The sequence below is a fragment of the Poeciliopsis prolifica genome, unplaced genomic scaffold (assembly GCF_027474105.1).
Source record: "Poeciliopsis prolifica strain line A6 unplaced genomic scaffold, Auburn_PproV2 SCAFFOLD016, whole genome shotgun sequence".
NCBI lineage: Eukaryota > Metazoa > Chordata > Actinopteri > Cyprinodontiformes > Poeciliidae > Poeciliopsis > Poeciliopsis prolifica.
The window spans coordinates 3,458,281-3,472,427 of record NW_026562391.1 but is presented as its reverse complement, the minus strand read 5'-3'; the positions used below and the strand labels follow the sequence as shown (position 1 = coordinate 3,472,427).

The 14,147-nt window shown below is 39.7% G+C and overlaps 1 protein-coding gene across 1 annotated transcript; it reads right to left on the bottom strand.

Annotated features, from left to right (window-relative positions):
- Positions 1–250: 250 nt before the first annotated feature.
- On the bottom strand, positions 251–11,984 carry cxcl12b (chemokine (C-X-C motif) ligand 12b (stromal cell-derived factor 1)). Its single transcript, XM_055041096.1, has 4 exons — positions 11,448–11,984; positions 9,138–9,255; positions 4,086–4,169; positions 251–2,806 (listed from the first exon to the last, which is right to left on the bottom strand). Exons 1-4 carry the CDS (start codon positions 11,512–11,514, stop codon positions 2,767–2,769), a joined length of 309 nt encoding a protein of 102 aa, XP_054897071.1. The 5' UTR covers positions 11,515–11,984; the 3' UTR covers positions 251–2,766.
- Between the last annotated feature and the right edge of the window lie 2,163 nt (positions 11,985–14,147).

Genomic DNA, 14,147 nt, shown 5'->3' with positions numbered 1-14,147 from the left:
CTTGATTTCATTTAAGGGTGTCAAATCAAAAGGGGACAAATAAAAAAAATGTGCCATTATTTTTGTAGTTTTGTTTAAAAACAGTTAGTAAACCCCTTATTCTTCTTCGCCCGGATCAGAGCCACAAAAGGCCGATTAAACACAGAGATATCACAGGACATCGTGCAGGAAAATTTGATCAAACAATTATGAACACTTTTACAAAGCTGTACGATTCCTTCAACAAATTGCCAAAAATAGAAGAAGTGAATCTAGTTATCTTGTTATGCTTTATTGAAAAATGGGCAGAGATATAAAAATAAAAACAACAAAAATAAAAAATACAACCTCTTGGCTTACAAGCTGTGAGAAACAGGAAGTAATCTTCTAAACCGTTACAGAGGAATAAGTCAGAAGCTGCCACGAGAGAAAAAATACATTTTCACATTGTCTTGGGCTCCGAAATAAAAACTCATTTTGATTAATTTAAAAATACAACAGTAGAGAGCAAGAGTTACGCTGGATGTGAATTTCTCCAAACAGACTTAAAAGATGTTAAAAATGTTAAAACACAGAAAAAAACACAGTTTCAAAAGGCTTTTTGTCGATCGGATTACATTTTCTTAGATTTTGCTGAAAGTCATTATCACCATGTTTGATTCCCATAAATTTATAGTTTCAGTACATTCTCCATGTCCACAGACTGAGCACGAGAAAATGTTACAAAATGTTATTTCTCTTCACCAATTTCAATGGGTGGAGTAGTTTGGTAATGAGCAACAAATAAAAAAAAAAAAACCCAAAATGTTTACCTTTAAATACCTTATTGAAACACTTTGTTTTCTGAGCAGCGTGTTCATACAATTTAGTTTAATCACACAGGATCAACACAGGGTGTTCAGTTCTAGTCCATTAATGAGAGATTAATTACGAGATTATTGCACTGTTTGCTCCAAAATGGTGAGAAAATCACAGACAGCAACAGAGCGAAACAGACCAGCACAAAATGACCATAAAAACGAAGATCACAACCACCTGGTTCTGAACTGAGGAAAGGCTTTTTGGTGCTGGCAGATTGAAAGCACGTGCTGGCCGCTCACATCTAAGCTGAGTTTTGGTTCTGTCTCGGCTCATTGGCTGTTGACACGTCACACATCGACTAAAGTAAAACTATAAAAAAAAATAAAAATAAAATAGTTCAGTTGGTTTGACTCGAGCTCAGGAAGCTTAGCGCTCAAAAGCAATTTCAAAAGTCTTCTTTAAAAAAAAAAAGTCAGCTTTAGCATCTCATTTTGACTGGTAAAGAAACATTAAGAGAGAGAAAAAAATACATTTAACTGAAGCAGTCAGACAGTGATGGTGTTGCATTTCTTTGCATACAGGATTACATACTCTTTATTTGTGGTAAAGACATTTAATACTGAAAAATCCACCTTCATTTAGTAGCTCTCACCTACTTATGATTAAAAAAAAACAATTAGTAATATTTCACATATAAAAAGGATAAAAAAATACACTAAAGGACACATCTGATAATAAAGTGGCTCAAATATATATGTAAAAAAAATAGAAAAAAAGTGGATAAACAAAAACTTCCCTTTTGCCAACCTTAACATTTCCCTCTGTGACATTCATGACCCGAATAATTTTGACAATTGATTAGCTTTTTATTCCTAAAAAAGGAATGGTGTTGGTATAAAACACTAAACTCTTTTCACTAAAAAAACCCCCTGAACCTAAGATGATAGAGGAATCCATGTTTTTTGAGGTGGACATGTTTTCTATTGCTAAATTGTTTCAACAAAAATACGTTCTTTCCCTTGCATGGCTTCAACTTCGTCTGGCAAAAGTCCTGTTATCAGTAAATGCTCAAGACTTCATTTTATCTCCCAGTTGTTAGTAGATGTTCCCTCTTACATAAAAGAATGAAAAAGAAGCGATACACAGTGGTATAAATGGCTCTGACCCGTCTTTGTGAACCCTCAGCACCATGAAGCCAGGCTGGCTGTTTACCTGTCCATCAAACATGGACGCCAGGCTGGCCTCTCATCGTCTGCAGCGGAGTTCAGCTGGCATGTGTGGAAAACCCACATTCGATGTCGAAGAAGGACCAGATGGAGGCCAGAGAGGAAATTTATTGGACATGGTGATGGAGAGCATGCAGGTGATTTTTGTGAGAGAAGAAGTGGGAGGAGATGGAAACCTGGGGATGTTTTAGTAGAAAAGGAGACATGTTTGCCTCGCATGAGTTTCCTTTGGTGTTCTTCTTCTTTTCACCAAAGCTCAACTGATGCGTCAGCGTCCTCTTGGAGACATTGTTAGTGTTCAAGAGGTTACGATGTTACGAAGTCACAAAGCTTTTGTGTCACAATGCTCGAGGTTTCTCTTTACAGGTGTGTAGGAAAAAAAACCCCCAAAAAACATCCCTGATTATTTACAGTCACAGAAGCAGAGTTAATTCAATCGATCCACGTTCAGAGACACGTTCCTGTTTGCATCCTGCTGGTTCAAAGTTTTATCACTGCATGTGGAGCTTGTGTGGATTTCAGAAGACGACTCCTCGCCCTCTTGGCTCGGGGGGAGAGGGGATGACGGCGGTGCGCTCAGTGCAGGTTTGGAGGTGAAGTGCTGCTTCTGCAAGCGGTCCACAGACAGGTGGACAGGTAGGTAGCGTACAGCGTGTTTGCAAACATCCAAAGCCGTGTCAGGGAGGTACAGAGGTTTGACCTGGGGGTTGAGGGGGTTCAGATCCAGAGGCAGTGCGCTCCCTGCCCCTTTCTCTGCAGTTTAGACTTTCTTGGTGTTGCGTCTCTTGGATTTTTTCACCCTGGGGAGAAAAGTAGAGGTACGAGAAGGTTAGGGTTTGACTTTTGTGACGTCTCAACAGTGTGTAGACAATCTCTTCTTATTCAGCAGGACGTCGTAGCAGGAAAACAGTCGAAGCTGCCGTCGCCAATAGCTACATCCAGCTTCTGGAAACCAAATGTGACTCGCTGGAATGACGTCGACATCCTGAAGTCAAATTTAACAAGCGACATTTTGGATGCGCTACGTCTGAAGGAAGATACTTGGCCTCTGGGAACGACAACTGCTGTTCATTTAAGTTCACACACTGTACAAACACACAACCTTAACGAGTGTTTCTGATCCAGTTTCTATTGCAAATATTTTAGCACACTTGAAATAAGACAAACTAACTTACAAGTAACTTTTCAGCAAAATGCCAGAGCTAGTTTTAAGTTAATAGAATACAATATTGATTTTAAAAAAGTATTAGTTCCACTAGCAGATTATTTTACTGAGAACAAAACATTATTCCAATGTTATAATTACTTTTTTATATATATATAGTTACCTTGTCATCAATTATAAGAAATTATTGACTTAAACAGGATCCTGTATCTTGATAAACAGCAACTTGTAAGTGATTTTTGTCCTATTTGAGCTGTATTAATATATTTACACTAGAAACTAGACCAAAAGTTCTTGGTAAGGTTTTATGATTTTGCAGTGTAGGAGTTGTAAGTATTTTTTTTTTTCAAATTAATTGTTTGTTTAAATTTAAATTATAATCTATGATCTACAAGAATTTAAAGTTATGACAATATATTTTAAAGCTTTCATATTTGTCTTTGGGAATTGCTTTGGAAAGTGTTTATAATGTTTCAGAAAACAAAAATTTAAATGGAGGTTCAGTCGTTTCATTTGTCAGGAGACGTCAGACGTTTCAAAGATGCATTTCATGCGCTTCTGATGACATGCAGCTGGCGAAGATATAAACGTGGAAATATGCAGGACAAAGGTAAAAACCGAACATCTGCTTTCAAGTTTATACCTTATGCGAACTTTGGATTAAATGTTTAGCAAGTTTGTGGAAACAAAGCCGTGCGAATCGCAGTGGAAGATTTAAGTCTGTCCATAAATCAGTGGAAATAATTTCCCGCCTGCTGCACGTAAACAATTTCAGAGAGTAATTGTAAGCGGGAATGTGAGAAGTTTGTTTCTTTTCTGGCGACATCTAAACCCGCGTGATCAGAGACGCGCATTTCTTGTTTTGTGAGGGACCATTCGTCGACAGCAAAAAGGTTTTTTTCTTTTGCTCTTACTTGTTGATGGCGTTCTTCAGGTATCCTTGCAACCACTTGGTCTCGGGGTTGATGCAAACCTCCCTGTTGTTCTTCAGTTTAGCACTACGGAAGAAAAAAGACAAAACAACATAAACTCCATGCCGTTTGTCTGTGCTTATTGTCTGCTTATTACCATTCGACATGCAGATGGACATTTACTTCTCCAGTTTCTCTGCTAACACGTGTGTTTACACAGAGACAGAGAGGAAGTTTTTGAGTCTCATTCAAGCATGCGTATTATAAATCAGCTTCAAGGACATCATGGAGGGATATTTATGCTGTAGGAGCTTTTTTTTTCCACCCCTGCATCTTGGTATTGTCTACAAAACATCATGCATCTTAATCAAAGCATTACAAAAAACAGGAGGAAGTTGTTGCTGGTTTATTAATTCAAGATGCTCGCTTTATGTTTTCTGCTGGATGTGTTACGAAAAGCTTCAGTTAGATCTTGTTGAAACCCTAACAATGTGCAAAGAGTCTCAAAATGAATTTATCTTGCTGATGATTCCCTTAAACATTTTTGTTCTCGAATGTTTAGCTTGAGTAAAGCAAACATTTGAAAAAATTCCACATAAAATAAATGAAATATTGTAACCCACAAGCAACCCGAATTAAATGCCACAGAAACATTTTACCACTGATTATTTCCGCTGTTCTAAAGTTGCTCTGATAGTCTGGAAATGTTCCCGTTGTGGTAATAAGACCAATTTGTCTTTTTTGTTAGGGCAAAATTATTCTAGGGTCTTCAAAAATCTGGAAAATGCTGCAGAAAACTGCATCTTTGTTCATGTAAGAAGCATGAACATGCCCATATCTACTTTAAACTCCTGAAACTGTGACAAACGAAGCCTCACATCAGAGATGACACTGAAATCTCTACGTAAAGAGGCCTCTGCAAAGCGCATTAAACATCCTTACACATCTGGCATCTACAGATCGCCTCGGTTTCATTTGAAACTTTCTTCTTAAATTGCTTGTCAGCTGATTGATCATTTTTCAAACCTCCCCTGTAAAAAAAGGATTACTGGTTGTTCTAAGATGTTGGAAGGGAAACACTAAATCAAACCTTATCAGCGTTTCATTCAAAGAACAAGGAAACAGAACTTTCCTTATCAGTTGATTAAAAGCTAATCTATCCAGGGTTCAAGTTTAGCTGAATAAATCGAAGGGATTTTAATGCTAAATTACTCGTGAAGCACCATAAATATGTCTCACATGGTTTTGCTCCAAAGCACCTCGTTTTAAAAGAATCTCAGCACGTCCTAAAGCCCGTTTAAACGAGACAGATTACGATATTACAGCGGGTTTCTGTATGTTTGGGGCCGAGGGTGAAAAATCGCAGCTTTCTGTTTCCACTCAGAGCCTCACATCAGAGATGACGCTGAAATCTCTACGTAAAGACGCCTCTGCAAAGCGCATTGAACATCCTTACACATCTGGCATCTACAGATCGCCTCGGTTTCATTTGAAACTTTCTTCTGTTTTGGTTTACTGTGAATTAATTACATAAAATATTGCAGTTTTGCTTTTTACATGTAGACATGATTTTTGCTGGCTTGAATCCAGATTATTTGATTTGATAAGGGCTCAGGCACACATGCTCCTGATATCTAATTGAAATGACGTAACTCGTTTGAGTCCATTCCTGCAGTTCTGATATTTATCGACTAAACATTTACAGTGAAACAGACACTATAACTCAAACTGTTGACTCATTTGTTTGCATAATTTGGCATTGATAAACAATTCCTCAAGACATCATTCACACACTTTTATATCTCACATTTCTGTGGTGCGTTCAGGTTCTTTAGAGAAAAAAAACAAAAAACACAGGTCTTCTTGTAATGTTAGATCCCAGTTTGCCTCCAAAGCCCATACTGGGATTCATAGTGGGAACCACTGCTGGCCAGGTTTAAAACGTTCCATCTCCTCCTCTTTAATCACATTTCCATGCTCTTTTGTCTGCTGCTTTCACCGCCGGCGATCTGCAGAACGATTTAACTCTGAATCCGAGTTTACAGAAATACACAGAGATACTTCCAGTTTCCTCATGATTTTATTATTACTGCGTAAAATATTTGTCAATGAATTTTAGTCCTGAAAATCGTTCGTCTCTTCTGCAAGTATTAAAGCTAATTTATGCAAATGAAAACTGTTTCGCAACACGACTGACGTGTGAAACTGTAGGAGCAAAATATCACACTTACTTCAGGAGCTTTACAGTTTTCTTTTAAATCGTTTTTCTCTCCATTCTGCTCCAAACATGAAGGCGAAATAAATGTGTGCTTTCATCCGCCCATGAACTTCACAATTCAAGTCGTTTTAAACATTAATATATATTTTTTCTGCTGATTCACGAGAATTCACACACAGCCTTCCTTGAATGTCACTTTCTCTTAACTTTCCCATTTTGAAGAGAAATAATTAAGGCTGACAAAGGGTTTGGTAACTTGAGATTTCTTTCTTTCTTTTGTAATTTTATTTCTTCAATATTTTTGCATCAAAAGGCTCGAATAGACAATAAACTAATATAGAGACATTTTTGCTCACAGAATTTAGTTCCTTAAACCACGTAAACTACGGTTATTCATCCTAATGTCTTGGTGTTCCTGGCCTGTCGGTGAAAAGGTGGTGAAAGGATCAGTTTTCTTGTCCGGTTGAGTTTCAGATCTGACTGGTAAAGGTAATTTTATTTATATAGCACATTTTCAGCAGCAAGGCAATAAAAGTGCTTTACAAGGTTTAAAAGGAAATACAAACAAAATAACCAAAGGAAAGAGTGAAAGAAGAAAAAGCTAATAAAGTTGATCCAAGGTAAATAAACTAGAAACTCCTATTCAGGGTTGGTCGTTAAGTTTAAGTATCCTCTGGTGTGATTCCTTTTCTGGTTTGGAAGAATAAAACGCAGTTGCTGATGTAGTTTTTCTGGATTCTAAGTTTGCTCTACTCCCTGTTCTGGGAAGATAAATAAGTGAAAGTAAGTATCCTCTGGTCTTCTGGGTTGCTAGATGGACAGTAATGGGGGGGCATCAGGCTGTAACGCGTCGCCTCCTCTTAAAACATATGGCTGATCTCACACCGCGGTGCCAAAAGGTCACGAATGCGAGCTCACAGCTCGGAGGTGCAGCAGCTCTCTGCTCCGCTCTTCTCCTCCCTGTCTCTCTGTCACACAACTGTAAATTCAACACATTCCTCAGACTGCGACCCTCTTCCACGCTCACCACTTTCCCTATCCCGTCAGCCCGTCCAGATGTTCCCACACGCATTCGCAGGAGGATCCCCCTTCGCTTACAGTGCCCTCCGGGAGCGCCGGTCCGAGCATCAAGTCTCCCAAACCAACACGCGAAGCCGGGAGGCCGAGCGTCCCAGAAACCAGATCTCTGTTTGCTTCTCCTCAGGGGATGCCTCCCCTTCTCCCTCTTCCCTTTCTTTCACATTTCATCAGGGCTTGCCAGACCATCCATTCAGAAGCTCTTTATGGTTTGACGCGTCTCCCTTCGCCCGGTCTGGAAGACGCTCCGAGAGGCTGAACCCTAATTGACTTAACTGGAAGTTGTGGGCCGGAGCTCCAGCAGCAGCAGCAGCAGGTAGTAATTACTTCACAGCAAGTTAATACCAACAGCATGCTGAGGTCCGTGAGGACGATGGCACACGGGGCGACACGCGGGGGAGGACTTTCTGTTGTTTTTGGAGGTGTAGTGTTTCTAGCTTTCCTTCGTCTTCTCCAATATGGATCCAATGGATTTGAGACGTCTCTGGCCTGGACAGAGAGCAGTTTGTCCTCTGTGTCATTTTGCCACTCGTTTTTGTTTTTGTTTTTTTTTTTCAACCCCTCCTTCCTCTTTTTTTTTTTTTTTTTTTGGGCAGGATCCCTGAAGCCTTTTGGCTGTGAGGCTTCTGCTGTCCACTCTTCTCTAGCCAGGAAGTGATGAGACGTTCTAGTTAATACGTTCCAGACCGGTGACGTTACATCAATCACCGTTGCTGAGCAATTTCAGGCGGGAAATAAATAACAAAAAAAAAGAGAGGATGAGGGACACAAGGGGTCAGCAGTAATACAAAGGTAATCTCTTTGACCCTTAATGATTGCTTCCTGTACAGACATAAATGGTCCCCTCGAGCTCGGCCTTCCTCTCTCTGAGTGGATTGTGTTGTTTTAATCTCGCTTCATCCAGGAAGCGAGTCAAAGGATATCAACACCAGGCCTCACGTCTACGCCACACGTCAACACATGTGGATCAAAAACAGTGAAAACGCACAAAAACCAAAACCCTTTTCCCTACACCGATGGGTTCGTGCTCTTGTGACTTTAGCGTTGGATTAAAAATGAAAAATGAAGTTCGTTGGGGTGGACAGGAGGCGCAGCCTCATCGTTTTCTGAAACTTCACAACAAACTGACCTGGGCTTCACTGAACAGCCACAGGATGGACCAGGAAACAGTAAGGTCACAAAATGATGCTGTGCAATAATGTTATGTTGGTGTTTGTAGGGATAAGATTTGTTCTGAACACAGAACGTGTTTGTTGTGCTAATAATAATAATAATAGTTATAATTATTTCCGTCTTAGAGTTTCTCAAAGTGCCTTGCATCGCCCACGATGAATATGACTGATGATATATCGCACAAGTTGGTCTTTAGCGTTGCTTTCATGGAAAACTTTAATTGAATTTCTGGAACTAAAGTGAACATTGTTGTGCTTCTGTTTTAAATAATAGTTTAAATATAAGAAATAATGCAAATCCATGAAACTCTTACAACTTTGTATGTCTTAGTGTGCCAAGCTAGGTGATATTTTACACCTTTATTGAGAAAAACCAAAGCATCAAAATCCTCTAGAGTGATTTATTACTTAAATGCATAAGCTGCTTTAATTCACAGAAATCCATAAATACACTCTGGTTTGACTACACTTCCCCCAGATTACCCGATGCAGACAGACAGACATGCATTGACACATAGAGATCTGTACAAATATCAGAAAGTGGGAAAGACATTTCTCAGAGATAATCACGCCGTGTCATTTACTTACATGACCTGGAAGGGGCAGTTGGGGGTGTGGAGAAACTTGAGCTCCTTGATGGAGCGCTGAGAAACGGTGTTGACTGTGGTGCGGCACCAGCACCGCTCCACCAGGCTGATGGGCTTGGCTGCAAGCGACACAAACCAAAAACTCATCACAAAGCTGCAAGCAGGCAACAATAAATGAAACACCAATTCAATCCGACCAATGAGACAAAGCAAAACAGCAGCAGGCGCTAAAATTAGACTGAAATACAATTATTTTCGTTTCAAACTCAAGCATTTTAAGGTGCCTCTTCAGTGAACAAGTTTAATCTACTGTAACAAATCTTCACAAAGCATGGAGGATTTATGAGTTTAGCTGCTATTTTTGTTTCCAGGACATGTTAATTAAAAAGAGATTAGCCCTTTATGGCCACTTCTTTTCTTTCTTTCACACAACCACAGGTGCAGAATTTTAGCCTTTCATTGCAGCGGTATTTAGCCAGGCCACTCTAAAGGGAAAAGGGTCCTCAACCTTTTCCATTATTCCTCCCTTGGCGTTTCTTTTTTGTTTTTCTTATAAAAAGTCCTCTGGAGCTCAGATGGCATCTGCAGGCTGTGTGGAAATCAGCTCAAGGGCATTCGCAAAATGATTACAAATCAGCGCTGTGGATACCCGCTGCGCACCGAGGAAAACAGACATGCAACTATCACTGCACGCAGTTACTCATTTGGCTATTTTTGTAATTTAAACAGCTTAAAAATGCGTTTGAAAATATACAAAATATAACATTTAGCCAGTTTACAATAGATAATTTCACATTTTAAACATTTGCTATGGGATTCAACTCACAACCACATTTATATATATGCATATATATATATATATATATATATATATATATATATATATATATATATATATATATATATATATATATATATATATATATATATATGTAAAGACACCAAATGTCTTTCCACAAATGGCTAAATATCAGCCTAATGATTCACACCCGTTCAGACTTCTTTCTCATGCAAACTAAGGGATTATTATGCAGCATGCAGCACCAGGGCCACAAGCGAGGGCCCACTGCTTTCCCCACTTCACCCTTTATCCCTAATTAGAAACTAATTATAGGAAAGCAAAGAGTAAAAGACAAATATACACTCATACATAGACCCGAGACTTTAATATGCTGGAGGGGGCTGAAACTACAAGCTCCAACAAAAAGCAGCAGCAGCAGCAGCAGGCGGCTCTGCAGCACAGAGGTTAACTCGTAGGAGATTAACGAGAGGTCAGCGCGAAGGGAGCGCTCAAGATTTAACATTCTAGACTTTATTTTTACTGTGGAAGTGAAGACAGGAAATCACATTTGAAATAGGGTCTCAACCAAAAATATTGGGCATATTTTTCTGTGTTCCAGTCAGTAGGACTTAGAATTTATACTGCTGATAGTAATTATGTTATTTATCTAATTATCCATGTTCTTATATTTCATATGTTTTGCACTTTTAAGCCCCCAATTTTGTCTTATGAGTTAATAAAAATGATTTAACAGCACTTTGTGACTCTATCTTTGAATATAAATAAATGATTTCCTCATCAATTCATCCAGTTTATAAAACATTAATATCATTGATATGAAATTATCCTGGTGCTACATAAACAAATGAAGTTAAATTATCACGGTAAGCTCCATCAGAACATTTAATGCACACATCACCTTTAGTTTGAGATAAAACTTTAAGAACCAGTGGGTCGATTTGCCTCAGTACTGGAGAAAACAGTTTGTGAAAAAAACATAAATATAAAACAAAGTGGTCAAAATCGATGGACTAAAGAATGAAAGCAGGTAGAAAAACTGATATTTAAAGCACCTTCCATCATCATTTATCACTGCAACACCAGAGAATATTGTGGAAAAGTTATGACAGAATTCTTTTAGCATAGAAGTTTGCCACCCAAAAACTAAAATTTCTTCAAATTTATCACAAAAGTGCATGAGCTGCAGGAATATTCTGATCCAAAAGCCACGTCTCGTGTTTGCAACGAGTGAAAATAATGAAACAAACGTGTAAAATCTGGAAGACAAGTTAAATTAATGCAAGCATCCAGATGTGTCACATTAAAATAGAAACTCGTTTTTCTCAGCCAGATTGAAACCAGAAAAGTGAAAGTTCCTCCATGCCAGGAGACATTTAATCCATATGTCCACCAAACCAACATACTGGATAAGCTTTCTTTACAAAAAAAAAAAATATATATATATTCTCAATCAGTCACAAACCAGCAAGGTGAACTGGAACCTCCTCAGAGTTCCCAGTCCAGACTCACCGTTTGCAGTGGGAACCTGCACGACCACGGCCAGCAGAGTCATCAGCGCCAGCAGCTTGACGTCCATGGCTTCAGGAGTGGCTTTGCTCTCTCTTCCTCCTTCACAATCCAGCACACGACTGTGTCCTCCAGCTCCGCTGCGGCTGCAGTTAAAGCTTCAGTGGGAGGGAGCAGGAACGGAGAGGGGGAGTCCCGCTTTCTCAGGAGGGCGAGGCGTGGGTCCCAGGAGAGGAGGTGAGAGCGGGGCAGGAGAAGAAGAGAAGACTTCCCTGATTGTAAATGTGTTGGCTGGGAGTCGGTGAACAGCTCTCGGGGCGCTGTTCTCTCCTCCATGTGACATTTCTTTTCCAGATTTCTTCTTTTTTTGTATCTTTACTTGATCTCTCCTATCATCTGTCTCTCTGGGGTTTCCTCTCCACCGCACACAGAGAAACGCCACACACTGAAACCAGTACACTGGCGCTTTGCCCACCAGTCAGGCCCAGTCCCATTGTGAGAGGCAGAGCTCCCTACTGCTGGGCTAATAATGATGCATGCTTCAGCTGAGTGTTGTGTTATTGTTTGCTAGGACACAGACTGCTCCCCCCCTTTCCTCTCTTCGTCTCTCTGACTCCTCGTCCTCTGGCCCGGTTCCTGTCCTCGAAGCCTGGTTCATGTCCTTAATAGGCTCCACGGGACTTTCATTGTCTGCTCCGTGATTACGAGTCTGTTTAGACCTCACATCTGGACCACAATTAGGAGGAAGGAAAAGTTGTGCAGAAAGAAAAAAAAAAGAATAAATAAATTAATAAGAGAAACTGCAGATCTTAAAATTGACTCCTACAATTCTCCATTTCTTGGAGCCAAAGAAAAATCAAGGAGAAGCTGAAGTTTGGAGGGTTCTGCAATCAAGGCTCGGCTTGTGTAGCATTATATTTCATCAGATCTGAAATGTAAAGTTAAGTTTGAACTAAAAAGAGAAGAAAATCTATTTTCTTTCAGTACACAACTGTTTCTAACATAAAGATTTTGCCGTCTCAAGCAGTTTGTTTCCTTATGTTTATGTCCACCTCAAGGACTTTTGTAATTACGACAACCTGTGTTGAAAATCACTTTCTTTCATCTCTTTGTATCCATTTTAATAATTTTCACTTAAAAACTGTCTCAGGTGTCTTATCATAATCAATAGAAATAGAGATCAATATAAAGTCTTTCAAAACAATGTGCCGTTGAATTATATGTGATATTTTTGTACTTTCTATGAAGTTACAAAATGGAGGGCTTCGGTCAGCAGATTTGTTTAGGTTTTTTAAAATCAGTTTAATTTGATTCTCTATTGTAGTAAATGCGAATCACAACTCTTCAATATGTATTATGCAAAGTGTGATTTAAACACGATAATATTCCTTTGTTAAAGCTGAATGTGACTAATAAAAGTGGAGCGGCCAGCATTTTTCCAGGGGCCTCTCCCCCCCGCCAGCCACCTTTCAGGCATGGCACTGCTTGATGAGCATTAAAACACACATCTCTATGTTAAAAATATTAAAAAATTTGACACAATCAAGTTCACAATTGAACTTGATTTCATTTTATCCACCACAAATGGTCAAAATGGTGCTCTGCTTCTTATTTATGTATTTTTTGCCTGGAAGTCAAAGAGATGAAGTGATGAAGATTTGGTGTTTTATAAGATCCATAGATGTACCTCTGAATGGGTTTAAGCATTTCATTTAACCGAGTATGTTCTCTCAAGTGAGCAGACGTGGACAGGATGCTGCAGATTGAGGGCTGTAAACAAAACTCGAAGGGACAGATGTGAGTCCTCACGTCTCCTGCAGCTCTCCGGGATCTGATGGAGAGCCTCGTGCTTCACATCTTGATGAGCTAAACTCAAACAGAGCTGTGCGGGCGCGGCTGTGAGACGCGGGCATGCGGGTACATGCCTCTGAATGAACACGGGACTCCGAGCAAGCACGTAGTTATGCACATTGCTGCCACTTTTTTGTTTTGATGCATTGGATGCTAAACTGCAACTGGACTTTCTGCCAGAACAGAATCCTTGTTCCGCCAGAGGATTTGGATCCCGCTGCACTCAGATATGGAAAATGAAACACATTTCGTTCAGAAATCCAACTAAGAATCACTGGCAAAACTTGATCATTCATGTTCAGAAATACTCTCAGTGCAGCCCGTCCGTTTTTCTTTCACCTCAAAGACATGAACTTAGTCTTTTAACCTTAAAGACCGCCAAAATGTTACAAAAATTCCAATGTTATATCAATAAATCCATTAGTTTCTGTACATAAGAAAATGGGTAAAACATGTTTTTTAAAGATCCTCATTTTCTGAGTCACAAACATGAATGTCAAACGCTTTCCAGCGCCAACATGCTGCATCAGTAGCGCTAATGGGAATATGCCTGAAACTTTTCCTTCGACCTGCGAGACAGCACTGTTACTTGTAACACACGTTAGGTCAAAGGTCAGGGTTTCACGTCTCTGCTTTGGCTTATAGGGTTTGATCTTCCAGGTCTTTGTTCTGGACCGTTCCTGATAGACGAGCACGAACAAACGGCCGACCCGACGAGGGATATGATGGAAAACAGACGAGGGCTGGATCCAAACATGCAGCGCCGCACAATTAGAAGAAGGCGAGCGGATATGTAGAGGCCATTAGGTTAGTTATTCCATTTCTCACAGAGCAGATGTGACTTGTAAGATC

Coding starts and splice junctions, on each gene's coding strand:
- cxcl12b (XM_055041096.1), bottom strand. CDS start 11,514: ATGGACGTCAAGCTGCTGGCGCTGATGACTCTGCTGGCCGTGGTCGTG. Junction 9,256..11,447: donor GCAGGTTCCCACTGCAAACG/GTGAGTCTGGAC, acceptor TGTCGCTTGCAG/CCAAGCCCATCAGCCTGGTG. Junction 2,807..4,085: donor CTGAAGAACGCCATCAACAA/GTAAGAGCAAAA, acceptor TTTTCTCCCCAG/GGTGAAAAAATCCAAGAGAC.